The sequence below is a fragment of the Pongo abelii genome, chromosome 13, assembly GCF_028885655.2.
Source record: "Pongo abelii isolate AG06213 chromosome 13, NHGRI_mPonAbe1-v2.0_pri, whole genome shotgun sequence".
Taxonomy (NCBI): domain Eukaryota; kingdom Metazoa; phylum Chordata; class Mammalia; order Primates; family Hominidae; genus Pongo; species Pongo abelii.
The window spans coordinates 123,664,002-123,682,532 of NC_071998.2; the positions used below are offsets into that span (position 1 = coordinate 123,664,002).

Genomic DNA, 18,531 nt, shown 5'->3' on the forward strand with positions numbered 1-18,531 from the left:
TACTTACTGTTTCAAAAGTATTCAATACCATCAAAGGGAAAAAAATATTAAAATAATCTCCATAATTGTGAAATCTGACAGGCACAGGTCTTGAGATGGACTGACAAAGACTTGCAGGGGGCCCACACTGACCAAAGTTCAAAAACATTTCATATTTCCATTTTAAGACCTCTTTAACGAAGGTGTCAGAGACAGACTGTGATGACAAGAGAATGTTTACTGGAGAGGAAGATGGAAAATATTTGCTTTCACCAAATGGAACTTTGCAACCTTGCCTGTTGGAATTATTCGGAGACTGAGGATGAAGAACATTGCACGAATTCTTCATTTCACCAACTGGCTTCTGAGCTATGAGGGGAACTGGCTGTGGCACTTTCAAAATCGACTGTATCCCCTTTGACTTATTCTTTAGAGATGGTGAAAGTGCTGAAGAAGTTTCCAAAGATTTAGAAAGACCAGCAATTCGTGAAGTACTCTTTGAGCTAAAAATCTTAGTGGTAGGTCTCAAAGGTTTAGATGCAGAAGGAGGCAAGCCAGGTTTACGAAATACATCTTCATCTGCTGCTTTCACTTCAGAGTGTTTTGGGCAGTATTCACCCTGGTTTTTTGTGGTTTCAAGACAATCTTTGTACTTACACTTTGTGCCACTCAAAGATTCCAACTGAGGCCGACTTACAGAATCTTCTTCAACCTCAACTGTATCTTTTCCATGAATTAGTTCAATGAGTTTATAATTGTCATTCTCCATTTGTGAACATAAATCCATATCTTCAGGATCATTTTGTGTTAAAAATAAGTTCTCCTCCTCTGCATCACTGCTGGAGTCAGGTTCTCCCTCTTTCAAAGTTGCCATCTCTATATGATGTGCTGTTGGATCACCTCCACCCAGAGGGTCCTCTGAAGTACAGACAATTACTTCATTTGTTGGTATTGTTCCATTTAACACTACAGAATGACACTGGTTCAAAGGGCAAGCATCATCAGTTGCTGGAGACCCATGTTTTGCTTTTATGGTTTCTGGTTCAGAAGGCATGCATTTTATTAACTGTTTTCTGTTACTGTTGGCGAGTGCCTCAGTTCCTCCTGTACAATTATAATCTGACCTATCAGATTCTGGTAGAAATACGTCAGAATTATGTGCTGTATGTGACCCTGCTCTTGTAACATCTGTACTTTCACTATCAGAAAGTCTTTGTCTATTTTTTTGTGATTTGGGTCTGATCTGCCTTTGCATCTGAAGTTCTTGACTAGTCAGAAGTTTCTTCTTATTTCTGACAGACAGGTTCTGAGGAGAAATTAATTTAGTCTTTTTTCGGGTATCAACTACTCCAACAGTTTTGCCATGATCCCGTAACTGAGCTACATAATCCAAAGACCGCTGGGACAGCTCATACGCCTTACGAGGACCCTTCTTCAGGCCAAGTTTCTCAGCTGTTGAAGCTGGCTCAGGACACTGACGAAATTTCTTTGGTGGCACTATAGCAGGAGTTGTTCTACAACTTAGGTAATTTGAACTTCTATTCTGTCCTTTTTTGGCATCTGAATGAGTTTTCTTAGGGGTCTTAGAAACTGGAACTTTCTTGACGGGTTCTGTACAAGTACAGAGCTTTGAAGACTTCTTCTGTGAAACCGTAGTGGCTCTCTGAATACGTGAATTGGGAGTTGAAGTCCTTCTATCCATACTTTTAAAATCATTTCCAACAAGCTCTCTCTTATTAGTATCAGACTGGCCCTCATTTCTGACAGAAGATGAAGGCCTCACAGGATCTTCAGCCATTGGTTTTTCAGATCGTTTTCTCTTAGGCTTTTTTACTTCAATTTCACAAAATTCCTCAACAGAAATACTCTGTGGTCTTGTGTGTTCTTCAATGCCCTCTGCTCCTTTTTTAACAACTTCAGATACATAATCTGTACAACCCTGACCATTTGTGGCATTGGCTATAGGAGCCAAACATTTTTTCTCACCATCTTGAACTGAATTATTATCGTCTAGATGATCTTGCCAAACTGAAAACACTTCAGATGAACTTTCAAACTCAAAATACTGAGAATCAGATTCCTCAAACTGAAAGAGAGTCTCTGTCTTTTCTTCCTTTACTGGATTCTTTTCCTCCTTACTATTAACTGTTGAAACGTGCTGCTCTGGACGTTCCTTCTCAAGGCATATTTTGTCCTGTTTAGTGAGTTTCTCAAGACTCAGGATTCTTTCATCATCATCATCATCATCAGAATCTGAAATAATAATAACCTGTCCACGGGAGGTATCTCCAACATTATTTTGGTGAGCTGTGAAACATCTTTTATCCTCTTTTACTTTCCTTTGCAGCTGCGATGAGTTCTGAGGTGAATCGGATGGGAACGTAATAACACTGGCTTGAGCTAGTAAAGATAATTTGTGAAGGTCTCTGTCTATCTGAGAATCCGTTAAGGTGTCGGATTTAGGACTGATGCCAAGGGCTTGTTCTCTTGTCAAGTTAGAATAAATCACATTGGTACTGTTACTCATCTCCTCATCTCTTGATTCAGGTACAGTCATAAGATCTTTAAAGGGACATGATTTCTTCTCTGAAGTATTGGTCATTTCTGTAAAGGAGATCAAATCTTTATCATCATGAAATTCCTGTATTTTACAATTGTTTTCATGGGAAGAGAAAATATCTAATTCTTCATTCTTTAATTGTTTCTCTTTTGGCAATACATTGTTTTGAGATTTTTGTTCTCCATTCTTATTATCATCCAGAACACCACCAGGGTCTAAAGAAAGATCGTGTGTGAAACCATCTCCTTTCTGAACTCCTGTATCTTTCCTTGAATAGAAACTCTCAATGTTAGATACAGTCAAATTTTCATCTAAGTTGATAGTATCATCGACCAAAGTACTCTTCCTGTGTTGCTTCTTTATTACATGTGATAACTTTGCACAGATTTCATCTTTCTTTACCTTAGTTTTTCGTTTTGAGGTTTTAGCAAGAGCATCATCCTTTAAAGAGAAATCTTCATTTGATGCGGACACTTTTTCCAAAGCATCAGTGCTAGAATCAGTCAACAAACGTGTTGATACTATTATTCCTCTGTCACATCCCCTTTCTGGACCATTTCTTGAAGTACAATCCTTTGGTGTATATGAAGAGATCTCTTTTACAGACTTCTGCTTCCTTGTACTTATTTTAATTTGATCTTCAGCTCTTTCAGTAAAAATGTTTTTACTACTCTGCTTTAAGCATGACCCAGCTGAGAGATGGTCTTCTAGTTTCACATCCTTTATATAATTTTGCTCATTATTGTCACCTTCTATAGTGTTATCTGCTTTGATCAATACACTGTCTTGCACTTTCATTGGTTCTTTAGAAAATGTTGGGCTGGAAGCTTCCAAACAATGCATATCTTTTCTAGACATCTTCCCTATTTGTTCACTTTCTTCTTTACTATAAGATGCAGGAGAGGTTTTACATGTAGAAGTCAGATCCACAAAAGTGTTACATGGAGGTGCTTTGAATTTTATGTTTCTAATAATTTGCTTTAAACAAGTTTGCAGCTCATGGGTTTCCTGACTAGTCAACTGCCAACCTAGAGATAAATTTCCTCTAAGGAATAAGTTGAGCTTATCCCAGAATCGCTTGCAAAGAGACTGCTGCCCAAGCTGATAACCTTCTTTAAGGAGACTTCTGATCAGCTGCACACAAGCCAGTTGTACAGAGTTAGATGGCATGGAATGCAACGACAGTGACGATATCATTGCTGTTCCTTTGGAGCAACTTCCAGATGATTTCTCAGAACTTCGTGTAAACGCAGTGGTAGGAAGCTTGGCACATTTGACGACGGCTTCCACCCATTGCTGGGAACTTACCCACAGCAAATGCAAACATTTTTTATTTCTATGCAGTTCAATCACTGATACCAAAATTAGAAGAAAAAATTCAGTGACTTTGTCACACACGGCATCTGTTTGGTTGAGGACTTCTTTGACTTCAGAGTACAGATGATGAACAACCTCTACTATGTAAGCCACACCCAAATCCTTAAGATCCATGAGGGACTGGACAAAAGGGATGAACCATAGAAATGTGCTATTATGAACACGCATGTCTTGACCAATATCTGACTGAAGTACACTGGCTAATGTTTCCATTTCTTCATACATGTTAGGACAATAATCTGGGCAAATGGCTGTTCTCCATCCAGAATCCTAAAATGAAAGAAATGCTGATGTTCAGATAAATAAGCACCACTTACGACAGGTTCAACACCCAAGTCGTTAAGAAAAATACATTTCTCAACTCTCTTATTTTGGTTTACCACATCATTATTATGATATACAATGGTATAATTGTGGCATATAATTATATCACAATCGTAATACACCTAACTCCCAAGAAAGTGAAAATATAAATTGAATTTTGAGGTTTCATAAAGACAAATTGATAACACCTTTATGTACTCTCACCTTCTTTCCACTAGCTAGTTTTGATTTCTAGTCATGCCATGTATGTCCCCATAAACTTTCCATCTTCCCTAAATGTACTTAGAAATTAATTTTCCGAAGTATGCACACTATAGTTAGAGTTCATCTTCCCCAACACACAATACCTCTGCTGTTTAATGAGAAGGACTTTTACATAGCAGTAGATTGAGAACAGCTACATATCACAAAATCTGCAACTCAACAAATCATATAAAATAGTCTACACAATATAAAGGCAATAAAATAGCATCTGAATTTTCAAAGTGTTTTATACCTTTTTGGTCTTTTCAGGATTATAATTGTATACGATCTGGCTACAAGTCACCATATCATCCAAATAGGACTCCGGTTCTAACTTGGTCCTTAAATATTAAGAATAAATAGAAATTACTGAAGGCGGAAAAAAAAGGAAGAAACACCTCTTGTTAAGTAATTTAGCTGGAACACACTTTCTTATAGAGATGATGTTTAAATCCTGACATTAGCTGAACTAACCTTACAGAGCTGTTCCGTATATGTCGGATCTCTCTATTGTAGCTTGCGTTGTTGATAATGGTTTGAAACGCCTCAATAGGATCAATAAGTTGACCCCAGACCTTAGATCCAAGACGATCCAGAATCACCATAAAACAGTGTAACGCTGGCCAGAAAGGATCCACACTATCATCTGAAATACAATGGCACAATCATTGAATTACTAAACAGAAAAACATACAACAATATATTGAGAATTAAACATATTCTTTATCTGGTGAGTAGCAACCCAACTAAAAGCCAAGGAGCAAATAATTTAAAGCAGCGCCGCCGCCAGTCCTCAGACACACAGAGGGTTTCAAAAGCAGCCACATTTTCAAGATTTTTTGCAAGCAATACTATGATACTTCTATTAAAAAAAAAAAAAAAATTTTAATGGCAAACAAATTACTTAATGGGCAAGAAAACAGTCTAGCTAAACACAATCTTTTCACACTCTGTTTGCCATACCAGAAACAACCTTTTCTAACTCAGCTCCTCAACCCCTCCCAAAACTTTGTAGTCCCATCCTCCAATAACTAACAGAAAAGAAGAGGAAAAAAATAAAGGAAAGAGAAAGAAACTTGGTATTTACAGATCTCCATGAAGCCCATAATACAAGAAATTCTCTTTCAGCATGATCCTGAATTTTGTGTCATGCATCTAGTGTAAATGACTAAATTCTTTAGCTAAGGAATAAGGCAAAGATACACTCTTCATCCATCTGTATCTCAACATGGCTTTGCTGTTATCTACTTTTCATCCAACTTCCTGCTTCTCTATCAAATATGCACTAGCAAGATACTGCCCTACTCAAAGACCTTCAATGGCTACTTAATGTCTCCCAAGAAAATTCAAAATCCTCAGTCAAGAACTTAAAAGACATTGATCTACTGTTTATTTCCATTTTTATTTTTCATATTCCTATAATCATACACTATCTACAGCACAAATAGATCACTGGCTTTTTCCAAAATAAGCACTAGAATGCCCTCATTTCTAGCACAACCTATCAAAATCCTATCCATCCTTAAAAGTCCAGCTTAAATGTCTCCTCCTGTATTAAACATTCCCCCACTTCAGTCATCTACAGTACTCTTCTGAGGCAAGTGCTTGAATTCACTCAGTTACTGCTATTGTTATGTCATCCTAGAACTTGTGACTTTACTTCCCTCATACTTCTCAGACTTTACCACAGTCATTTGAACTTTCTTATATATTTTTGTATCCTCCACTGCATCTGAAACAGTGCCTGTGTCTAGCAAGCTCACAAAAAACAAAGTAGTTAGGTGAAGACGATTATGAAAAGTTTCTCAAAGAGGTAATTAAAATTTTGAAGACAAGGCTGGGTTCAGTGGCTCACACCTGTAAATCCCAACACTTTGGGAGGCTGAGGCAGGAGGACTGCTTGAGGTCAGGAGTTCAAGACCAGCCTATACCCACAGTGAGACTTCGTCTCTATCAAAAATTTAAAAATTAGCTGGGTAAGGTGGCACATGCCTGTGGCCCCAGCTACTAGGGAGTCAGAGGCAGGAGGATGACTTGAGCCTGGGAGGTTAAGGCTGCAGTGAGACCTGATTGAGCCACTGCACTCCAGGGTGGGTGATAGAGTGAGATCCTGTCTCAAAAGGAAAAAAAAAAAAAAAAAAGGTGTTTGTTTGTTTTTAAGACGGTAAGGGAGCTAGCTTAACAGAAAGGATGGAATTATACATGTAGTTAGGCACAGGGAAAGAAATGAATAATTTATGCAGTAAATGTTGGCAAAAGAGTAATAGCCCTGGTCAGACATTATCTAGCAAGAAAATATATGCCAAAGACCGGGCGTGGTGGCTCACGCTTGTAATCCCAACACTTTGAGAGGCCAAAGCAGGCGGATCACATGAGGCCAGGAGTTCAAGACCAGCCTGGAAAACATGGTGAAACGCCATCTCTACTAAAAATACAAAAATTAGCTAGGTATGGTGGCGCATAACTGTAATCCCAACACTTTGAGAGGCCAAAGCAGGCGGATCACATGAGGCCAGGAGTTCAAGACCAGCCTGGAAAACATGGTGAAACGCCATCTCTACTAAAAATACAAAAATTAGCTAGGTATGGTGGCGCATAACTGTAATCCCAACACTTTGAGAGGCCAAAGCAGGCGGATCACATGAGGCCAGGAGTTCAAGACCAGCCTGGAAAACAGGGTGAAACGCCATCTCTACTAAAAATACAAAAATTAGCTAGGTATGGTGGCGCATACCTGTAATCCCAGCTACTTGGGAGGCTAAGGCAGGAGAATCGCTTGAACCCAGAGGCGGAGGCTGCAGTTAGCCAAGACTGCACCACTGCACTCCAGCCTGGGTGAGAGAGAAACACTTGGTCTCAAAAAGAAAAAAAAAAAAAAAAATATATATATATATATATAGACACACACACACACACATATACGCCCCTATCAACAAAAGAATAATATTAATATATTTATATTAGAATCTCCCACAAATGAGTTTATATACTACATTCAAGTTGCATGAAGAGAAGAGAATGAAGGGAAAAAATTATATTCATTATGTTTTCATAGGATCTGGTATACTTGGTCTTTATTAATTCATTACTTCATAAAGATTAGAAGCACTTATTTAATTACAGATCCTTCATGATTAGCATGATACAAGCATCAGCAAAAGGAGGTCAGGATCTAATAATAAACATGACTACAAGTTTTAGGCCTCATTATTTAGACTATCTAGAGCAGCATATCCAAGAGAATGTTCTGTGACGATGGAAATGTTCTGTCTCTGCATTGTTCAAATACAGTACAGGATACAGTACAGGCACGTGTGGCCATTGAGCCTTGAAATATGACTAGTGGGAGCAAATAACTGCATGTTTCATTTTAATGGACTTAAATGTATTTTCATAATCACATGTGGCCGGCAGCTACTGCATTAGAGATCCACAGAGAGACAGAGGCAGGCAAAGGGAGGCCACGGGACAGAGAAGGCTTTCCCCACAATGCTAACCACAATGTCATTACAAATGGGTCCCCCAGAGGTTCTGATATTCATCCTACCACCAACTTTTTCATCATGAAGAAGTAGATTAACTTCCCTTCTTCTACGAAAGGAAGGTATTGAATTAAATTATAAAGGTCCTTTCTGATTTAAAAGTCTCATGTCTGTAATCTCAGCACTTTGGGAGGCTGAGGCAGGCAGATCACCTGAGATCAAGAGTTCAAGACCAGCCTGACCAACGTGGTGAAACCCCATCCTCTACTAAAAATACAAAAAAATTAGCCGGGCATGGTGGTGCACGCCTGTAGTCCCAGCTACTTGGGAGGCTGAGACAGGGGAATTTCTTGAACCCAGGAGGTGGAGGTTGCAGTGAGCTGACATTGCACCATTGCACTCCAGCCTGGGCAACAAGAGTATGACTTCGTATCAAAAAACAAAACAAAACAAAACAAAAAGTCTGAATCTATTACTAAACCAGAAAAATTCTTTTCTCCACAACATACACCAATTCCTGCAGTGACACTATCATTTTTAAAGTGCATCATCATCACTATATTCAAAAACATTCAGCAAGTAAAGTTTATTACCATCTGCTTCCCTCTCCATAGTGTGAAGTATCGATTGCATAAAATCATTTTGTTTGTCTGAGCCCAACAATAGGGAATCCATGGCTTGTTCTTCAAGAATGGTCAGCAACATGCAAATACCTGTAAGATCATTTAGAGTTATCTTGAATTGATGAAATAATACTATACTAATCCCTGGTTTAGTTTGCAAAAGAATAACAAGGCAAGAAGATGAAGCAAGATAGTATTTAGATTCTCAAACATTTAAGTCTCAGATATTCATACACAACTGCTCCCAAGTAATAGAACTTTAGACTAATTCAAGTGTGAAAGTAGAAAATGATTAGAAAACAATTTCTAAGATAACTACCATGTAACTTGCATCTCATCAATATAAAATGCCTTCAATTTTAAGATGTACCATATTCTATATACCACTAAGAAAGAAAAAAAAATCACTGCCATTTATGACACGTGACCTTAAGATTTGGAATCAAAGAAATGGTATAGAAGTATTTTGAGGCCGGGCATGGTGGCTCACACCTGTAATCCCAGCACTTTGGGAGGCCAAGGCGGGCAGATCACAAAGTCAGGAAATCGAGACCACCCTGGCCAACATGGTGAAACCCCGTCTCTACTAAAAAATACAAAACATTAGCCAGGCATGGTGGCAGGCGCCTATACTCCCAGCTACTCGGGAGGCTGAGTCAGGAGAATGGCGTGAACCCAGGAGGCGGATCTTGCAGTGAGCCGAGATTGCACCACTGCACTCCAGCCTAGGCAACACAGCAAAACTCCGTCTCAAAAAAAAAAAAAAAAAAAGTATTTTGAGCCACTATAGGACTTGTAAACAATACTGACAACTCTACCAGGAAAATTTAATTTTTTTTTTTTTTTTAAGAGACAGGATCTCCCTCTGTCACCCAGGCTGGAGCGCAGTGGCACAATCCTAGCTCACTGCAGCTTCAAATTCCTGGGCTTAAATGATCCTCCCGCCTCAGCCTCCCAAGTTGCTGGGACTACAGGCGTGCGCCACCATGCCCAGTTCTACCAGGAAATATTTTACACACTGAAAAAGGAGTATTAACAATCAAATCCTATTTAAAGCCAACCATTACACTAATATTTTATTAATAAAATGTGGCCGTAAACAAGATTCGATTCATTTGCCAGTGCTTGAAAACGTACCGCTTACTACAGAAAAGTTTCTAGGATATAAATACTGTTTAATAACAAGATATGTAATAGTTAAGTCAACTTAATGACAGAATAAGAACTGAGAACTATAAAATCCTATCTTTAGCAAGTTTTAACAGATCACCAAAGAGAACACTTCCCTTTTAGGACCCTCATAAGAACCACAGGGCCGGGTGCGGTGGCTCACGCCTGTAATCCCAGCACTTTAGGAGGCCAGGATGGGCAGATCACTTGATGTCAGGAGTTCGAGACCAGCCTGGCCAACATGGTGAAACCCCGTCTCCACTAAAAATACAAAAAATTAGCCAGGTGTGGTGGCGGCTGCCTGTAATCACAGCTACTCGGGAGGCTAAGGCAGGAGAATTGCTTGAACCTGGGAGGTGGAGCTTGCGGTGAGTGGAGATGGTGCCACTGCACTCCAGCCTGGGCAACAGAGTGAGCCTGTCTCAAAAAACAGAACTATACGAAAATACTAATTATATTAGTGTAGGAACAATACTCACCTAACCAATAGCTTTTGTAGTTGGTAGTATCATACATGTGTGAGGGCAGAAGAATCAGTTTACCCTTCTCTAGGACAGAAGAAGTATAAATGTCTGGACTCTCTAAAAGCCCCAACTCAATGACTTTAAAAAGGCAAATTAAAACTTCTTGTAAGTCATAATAATCATCTCTGTCCACCTTCCCCAAGTTTCTTGCAGTCAAGATAGCCCAACGCCGAACCTAAATGCAGAATATATTTATTACTTAATTCAATAAACAATGGTCCACAAACAGCAAGAACATAGAGAAGAAAACAGGATTCTCTGCAGATTTTAAAACACATGTGAGATATTAATTAATGCAATGTGTGGACCTTATTTGATCCTGATTTGAACATACTAACCCCTAATAAACAGTTTTAGACAATCATTTCCATTCATTCAAACACTGACTGGCAACACAACATTAAGGAATTATTCTTTTAGATACAATAATAGTATTTCTCTGGCTGGGCGCAGTGGCTCACACCTGTAATTTCAGCACTTTGGGACGCTGAGGCGGGCAGATCACCTGAGGTAGGAGTTCAAGACCAGCCTGGCCAACATGGCAAAATCTTGTGTCTACTAAAAATACAAAAAAATTAGCTGGACATGGTGGTACACTCCTGTAGTCCCAGCTACTTGGGAGGCTGAGGCAGGAGAATTGTTTGAACCTGGTGGGGAAAGGTTGCAGTGAGCCAAGATCATACCACTGCACTCCAGCCTGGGCGACAGAGTAAGACTCCATCTCAAAAAATATATATATAATAATATTTTTCGGTTTTTTTAAGTCTTTATCTTTTAGAAATACATACTGAAATATTTTGTGGATGAAATGCTCTGATGTCTAAGATTTGCTCTAAACTAATCCAAAGGGGAGTGGAATGTTGACCATGTATTGATAAAGCTAACTGATGGATTACAGGGGATTCATTACACCATTCTTGCTACTTTTATGTTTATAATTTTCCATAACAGAATGTCCAAAAAAGGAAAGAAAACACAAAATGAGGAATCTCAAAAGAAATAAAAGGGCAGTTCTAAATGGCAGAATAGCATAAAAAAGTGATTTTAAATTTCTTGGAGACTATGAATTAAATTTAGTGCTCACAACCAGCGTTTAAAAAAAAAAAAAAAAAAACTAAATAGAACAGAAAAATATCAAGAGTGCATCCTTCATAGTAAAAGTATTATTTTACAAAATACATTATATAGGCATATGTACACACAAGGAAAACATTTTTTACTACAGATTGTAATCAAAAAGTTGGAAAAATACAGACCCCACAGGTAAAAGCATGAGCTCTATGCCAACATAAGCAACAAATTATAAACTACTGAAAAAGTTTTGGAATCCATGAGACCTTACTGATAATAAGTGGTAGAAGGGAAAAAGACTCTTGATTACTGTACAATCAATGTCAAGTGGTAACCAGTAAACATGGAGAGTGCTGGAGTTAGGAAATTACCATCTTGCAATCATCATAGTTCAGGCAAGACACATTAATGAACGCTAAATTTAGGAGGAGATGTTGGTGAAATGCAGAGTATTTACATGGTCTTAAAGTATCTAAACAATAGAAATTACACAGCAGAGAAATGGGACAGCACCTTCACTGAATGCTCAAAATTTACATCACCATGAGTTGCAAAGGATATGGCGTGCCTCTGTCTACATATGACAAGCTGAGAAGGACAGTAACATCACTTACATGGTACTCCAGCTGGGAATGTGTAACCTGAACCTATGCATGAGGAAACATCAGACAAACCCAAAGTGAGGAACACACTTTTTTTTTTTGAGACAGAGTCTTACTCTGTCGCCCAGGCTGGCATGCAGTGGCACCATCTCGGCTCACTGCAACCTCTGCCTCCCGGGGTCAAGTCATTCTCCTACCTCAGCCTCCCAAGTAGCTGGGATTACAGGTGTGTACCACCACGCCTGGCTAACTTTTGTATTTTTAGTAGAGACGGCGTTTCACCATGCTGGCCAGGCTGGTCTCGAACTCCTGACCTCATGATCCACCCACCTCGGCCTCCCATAGTGCTGGGATTACAGGCGTGAGCCACCGTGCCCAGCCTCACTTATTTTTTTAAAAAGAGGCAGAGCAGGAATGACTGTATTCTTCAGAAAAGTAACTGTCATGCAAGACAATGAAATGTTCCAGATTAAAGAGGACTAAACGGACATGACAGCTAAATTAGACCTTTTACCAGCAATAACAAGAGATTTTGCAAATGCATGACCTCTCCAAAATTGTATTCTCAGGCTATCACACAAAAATAAAATGGCATATCACTGTGGTCTTCTTATTTCCCTGATGATTAAATAGAAAACATTCCTTCATATATTTATTAGCTATTGGTAGTTCCTCTTCTGTTCTGGGACATGCCTGTTCAGAGCTTCATATTTTTCATATTGTTAGTAATATGATTATCTTCTTCCAATTTTTTACTTTATTTTTTTGAGAAAGAGTCTCACTCTGTTGCCCAGGCTGGAGTGCACCAGCATGATCAGGGCTCACTGCAGCCTCAACCTCCTGGGCTCAAGTGAGCCTCCCACCTTAGCCTCCTGAGTAGCTAGGGCTACAGGTGTGCAACGTTATGCCCAGCTAATTAAAAAAAATTTTTTTTTGTAGAGATAGGTTCTTGCTATGTTGCTCAGGCTGGTCTTGAATTCTTGGCTTCAAACAATCCTCCAGCCCTGGCTTCCCAAAGGCCTGGGCTTTCGAGCATGAGCGACCATGCCCAGCCCTTTTCTCAATTTTTAACTAGTATTTTCACTCTCTTTATGGTGTTTTTTGATAAATAACTTTTCATTTTAATATAGTCAAGTTCATCAACTTTCCTTTCATAATCAATGCTTCTGTTTTTATAAAACCCTTCCTCAGGCCAGGCATGGTGGCTCATGCATGTAATCTCAACACTTTGGGAGGCTGAGCTACGGGGGCACTTGAGCCCAGGAGTTCGAAACCAGCCTGGGCAACACAGTGAAATCCCAGCTCTACAAAAAATTAGCTGGGCATGGTGACCGAGGAAGGAGATTTTGGTGAAATGCCTGAGCCTGGGAGGCAGAGATTATAGTGAGCTGTCATCACGCCACTGCACTCCAGCCTGGGTGACAGAGCAAGACCCTGTCTCAAAAAAATAAAACAAACCTTTCCTCACCTTACAATCTAAATGCTGTACACCTCTATTTCCTGCGAAGAGTTTGAAAACTGAACCTAACTATGGTTTTTTAGATAGATTTTGTCATTATGAATGATAATGAGGTAGGGATCTAACTTCTCTTTCCATATAGTACAACTTTCCTTTTGTGAGGTGGAGTTTTGCTCTTGTTGCCCAGGCTGGAGTTCAATGTTGCAATCTCGGCTCACTGCAACCCCTGCATCCCGGGTTCAAGCGATTCTCCTGCCTCAGCCTCCCAGGTAGCTGGGACTACAGGCACGCACCACCATGCCTGGCCAATTTTTTTGTATTACTAGTAGAGACAGGGTTTCATCATGTTGGCCAGGCTGGTCTCGAACTCCTGGCCTCAGGTGATCTGCCCACCTCAGCCTCCCAAAGCGCTGGGATTACAGGCATGAGCCACCGTGCCCAGCATATCTCTGGTATTTCTTTGTCCTGATTTTTATTTTTCTCTTTCTGGGACGTCTTACATCTTTGTTAACACTACTACTTCTACCCTCCATTTATCTTTTAGCTTTTCTTTTTATATTTTCTATTTCTTTTTCTTCTTAGGGATTTGCTCAATCTGGTCTTCTAATTCAGTCACTCATTCTCTTGGCTGTATCCACTTATTATTTATCCCATCCCCTGAAGCCTTTATTTTAAATATCTCATTTTTCAATGTTACAACTTGGCTTGGTTCTCACATTTTCTTTTTTTTAATTACACTTTTAAGTTCTAGGGTCCATGTGCACAACGTGTAAGTTTGTTGGTTCTCACGTTTTCTAGTTATTTCACATTAGTATCTCCCTGTATTTCTTCTGGCGTGTTTACTATAATAATTTTAAACTTATTGGACAAGTGTCCTAATATATCTGCTTCTACTGAAATCTTCATGTTTCTCGTATGTCTATTATTTTTAGTTTGTGAATTCCTTTTCACTGTGGGGTACTGGCTCCTATCAGGCAGTGCCTATGGAAGGCCAGACTCCAGACTGGCTTATGCCCAATCAATTCAGGGCTGAGTGGTGGATAAAATCCAAGCCAGAAAAACATAATCACTCACTGCCATGCATTTTAATTTTCTAAGTCAGGTCGTCACCCTTTACTCCGGGGCAGAAGCAGCATTAGAAGACACTACTGGGCTGTAATCCCCCAAGTCCTGGGGTTAAGAGGGGATGATACTGAAGCAATTATCGGTGGTTAACTGGTCTCCACCTGCTTGTCTCAGTGCCTCACAAACATTAGGGGTTATCCACTGTGCTGATTTCATTCCTACCTTCACCTGGATCGGATCTTTTAGTTGACAACAGATTTGGATGCAGGTTTTATTCATCTAAGGCAATGGTGAGGGAGAAATGGAAGCAGAACCTTAACAGTTCCTTTTCTAGTTTATTCTCCCACAGCCCATTTTATTCTCTGGCTGTGGGAGAATGCTCTGAGAGCTAATTCCATAGTGCCTCCCATAGGCACTGCCAGATAGGACCCAATACCCCAGAGTGAAAAGGAATTCACAAACTAAGGATGTTCTCCTCCCCATCTCCCACATTCACCTTTCAAAACAGCCCTTGTTGGCTGGACGTGGTGGCTCACACCTGCAATCTCAGCACTTTGGGAGGCCAGGGTGGATGCATCATTTGAGGTTAGGAGTTTGAGACCAGCCTGGCTAACCTGGTGAAACCCTGTCTCTACTTCCAGCCTGGGCGACAGAGCGAGACTCTGTCTCAAAAAATAAAATATAATAATAATAAAACATTTTTTTAATAAACCAGCCCTTGTCAACTCAGAGTTTCTCTCAATGGTCTCCATTTTCTCTTTCAAGTTCCTCTAGAGTTAAACCTAGGGAAAGGACCAACAGCGCCGGTCTTTGTTCTCTGTCAGAGCATGCGCTTTCCTCGTGTGTTTCAGGGATTTGGTTTGCAAGCTCATCCGATGGAGGAATTCTGTGTCCCTCCTACGACTACCCCTCCCCTTCCTAAATATCAATTTGGGCTGCTTTCCATCCATCCTTCAGAGTCCTGCTCCAGAACCAGGTCTACTGTCGGCAGCTCAGGGCTCCCAACCTTTGGTTACACAAGGGCTAGGTAGACTCAGTCACCAAGGCTGCAAGTGCTTCGCCCAGGCACTGGTTACAAGACCAGACCTGCTTCCTCCATATGTAAACAGCTTTTAAAAAGCCAGTGAACCTTTTTAATACTTTGGCAACCTTCTTTCACAGGCAAAGGAGCACCCCCATCCGCCCCTTGTTTGAAGTGCGGAGTTTGGCTTTGGTTCTTTGCCCTGCCTGGAGTATACTTCTAATTCCTGCTGTCCTGCACAAGCTGAATCCCCAGCTACCCACTGCCACCCAGGCCTACAGGTTTCCACTCATTTATTACTTTATGTTTCTGTTTCATTGCTGGTCCACAGAAATAAGTTTTCCTTTGGAGGAATGTGATTATACTTCTTTAATTTCCTCCTTTTGCATTTTTTTATATCATTGGTATGTGTTTGGCCCAGAGGAAACTGAAATTCACCATCATCTTGACTGGCAATCCCATTACCATGCTTTTTTAAAAAAACGTAATTTTTCTTGCCTTACACTGGCAGAGCAGCCCTTCCTGGCTACTGGCTTAACGTAGTCACTCAGTTCTAGGTGGCACTAGGCATGAGACCTGAAGCACAGACTGTCTTACCACAAAAGGTGACAAGATCTCAAACCTTAGCCAAAGGGCTATGTCAGGTTTCAATGCTATCTGCTTCTGTTCCTGCTCATTGTTCTGGATTTTGTCCTTCTTCATCTCTAGCACCAGAATTTCCCAGTCCCCCTCCCTACCTTCCCTTGTTTTAATTCTAATCTATCAGCAAAATAACTTTTCAAATGTTTTAACCGGTATCTCCATGTGTTGACCAGTGGGTCAAGCAGGTGAGAAAGTCAAGAGAAGAGGTCTCCTTGAGTTCAATTCAACATACTGAAAGTACATCAAGTTATTCCTGTTTGTCTTTTACGCTCAAGCATCACCTGTCGGTAAGTATCCCCTACCCTCTCAGATCTCCTCTTCTTTGACCCCAGAGCGCCCTCTACTTAACTGTAGTAAATTTTAAAGCAAGAAAAATTTTAGCAAACATTTTAAACAAAATCCACACCAAAAACCGCTATTATAAGCTATCTATAGGTACAAAAGTACAATATACCCTTCTATCGCCCAACACTCACACTCACCATTTCATTGGGATGGACTAAAAACAAATAGATCCCTGGATGTTTGTCAAACACCTGAAAGGAGCAATTGGCTTGTTCCATCCGACAAAGTGCTTCAACACATAACTCGTCTAAAAAGAAAAAAATAAGTAAAATACATAAATCTTATCACCTCATCAAGATTCCCTAAATTAGGCTCCTTGGGCTATTCTGTAAATAAATAAAAATTTGCTTTTTATTTTTCCAAATTGAGGCATAAAAATGCTTATATTGAAAATGCAGGAACAATATTTATCTGACAGGCTAAATCCGTTGATCACAGGGTGTTCTTAGAAATTATTCTGACCTTATTAGAATAGATCCCTTTTTTGCCGGGCGCGGTGGCTCACACCTGTAATCCCAGCACTTTGGGAGGCTGAGGTGGGCGGATCACAAGGTCAGGAGATTGAGAACATCCTGGCTAACACGGTGAAACCCTGTCTCTACTAAAAATACAAAAAATTAGCCGGGCGTGGTGGTGGCCACCTGTAGTTCCAGCTACTCGGGAGGCTGAGGCAGGAGGATGGCATGAACCCAGGAGGCAAACCTTGCAGTGAGCCGATATCGCGCCACTGCACTCCAGCCTGGGCGACAGAGCGAGACTCTGTCTCAGAAAAGAAAACAAAAAAAATACAAAATTAGCCAGGTGTGGTGGCGCATGCCTGTAATCCCAGCTACTCAGGAGGCTGAGGCAGGAGAATCACTTGAACCCAGGAGGTGTAGGTTGCGGTGAGCTGAGATCATGCCATTGCACTCCAGCCTAGGCAACAAGAGCAAAACTCCAACTCAAAAAAAAAAAAAAAAAAAAAAAAGAATGTAGCTCTTTATTCACACTTAGGATAATTATCTTCATAGGGAACGTATAAAGGACCTGTAACCATATGGTTATAGGTCCAACTCCATTTGTATTTTATGTTTTGATCCACCTAGACTTTATCTGATACAAAACTAAGGAACAAAGTCAGCTTGACCCCTAAGTGACTAGCTATCCCACTCCCATTTACTGAACAATGCACTTACCCTTTCAGATGAATCAACTTTAGTGGTAAAATTTCAAAAAATATTGTCGTTTTTTCATATTACATTTTCAATATCATAGTTTTTTCACTAGTGACAGCGGTTGGCTTTAGGGATGGGGAGGCATAATGAGTAGAAAAGCATGAAGGACACTCCTGGGATGTTGATGTTTTGATTTTTTATCTGGATGCTGGCTACACAAATCTGTGACTTGCAAAAAAACATCAAGCTTGTACACTTTTATGGATAGATTATTCTTTAATACTTGAAAAAGTCTTAGAATTTTCAAATCTAGTTACTTTGAATTTATTGGTTTAGACAAACCGTACAGGAAAGAAATCAGAAAAATCCATAAAGTATGTTATCCTACAGGGCAAATATATGGCCTCCCCCAACAAGTCAAACTCATGGCCAAAAAAAAAGATGAGGGCACATGTTGGTTTCTGTACAAACACAGTTGGCACGTGCAGGGGTTTGGTTCCAGGATACCAAAATCCACACACAGCTGACTCCTGCACTTGGCCCTGAGAAATCAGCATATGTCTAAAGTCGACCCTCCAGAGAAGCGGGTTTTGCAACCCATAAATATGGTATTTTTGATTCCACTTTGGTTGAAAAAAGATCCATGTATGACTGGATCTGCACAGTTCAAGGGTCAACTGAAGATTGTTTTTGGGTTTTTTAGAGACAGGGTCTTGCGCTGTTGCCCAGAATAAAGTACAGTGGTGTGCTCATGGCTCACCTCAGGCTCAACCTCCTGGGCTCGAATGATCCTCCCACCTCAGCCTGAGTACCTAGGAATACAGGCACGTGCCACTATATCCAGCTAAATTTTCTTTTTTGTAGAGATGGGGGAGGGAGGGTGTTGCTAA

At 40.2% G+C, this 18,531-nt stretch overlaps 1 protein-coding gene across 15 annotated transcripts in view; it reads right to left on the reverse strand.

The window, feature by feature from the left end:
• Positions 1-18,531, reverse strand: part of SETX (senataxin) — a 94,520-nt gene that overhangs the window by 65,287 nt on the left and 10,702 nt on the right. For 8 of the 15 annotated variants that reach the window (XM_063714505.1, XM_063714506.1, XM_063714500.1 and 5 more), the window contains 7 exons: positions 16,625-16,734; positions 11,968-12,000; positions 10,238-10,457; positions 8,559-8,678; positions 4,958-5,129; positions 4,737-4,824; positions 8-4,186 (listed from right to left, as the gene is read on the reverse strand). In XM_063714505.1, the coding sequence (XP_063570575.1) occupies positions 8-4,186; positions 4,737-4,824; positions 4,958-5,129; positions 8,559-8,678; positions 10,238-10,457; positions 11,968-12,000; positions 16,625-16,734 (4,922 nt within the window). The remainder of the gene's footprint in view (positions 1-7; positions 4,187-4,736; positions 4,825-4,957; positions 5,130-8,558; positions 8,679-10,237; positions 10,458-11,967; positions 12,001-16,624; positions 16,735-18,531) is intronic. The other 7 variants (XM_002820316.6, XM_009244979.4, XM_054520755.2 and 4 more) reach the window with 1 other exon arrangement.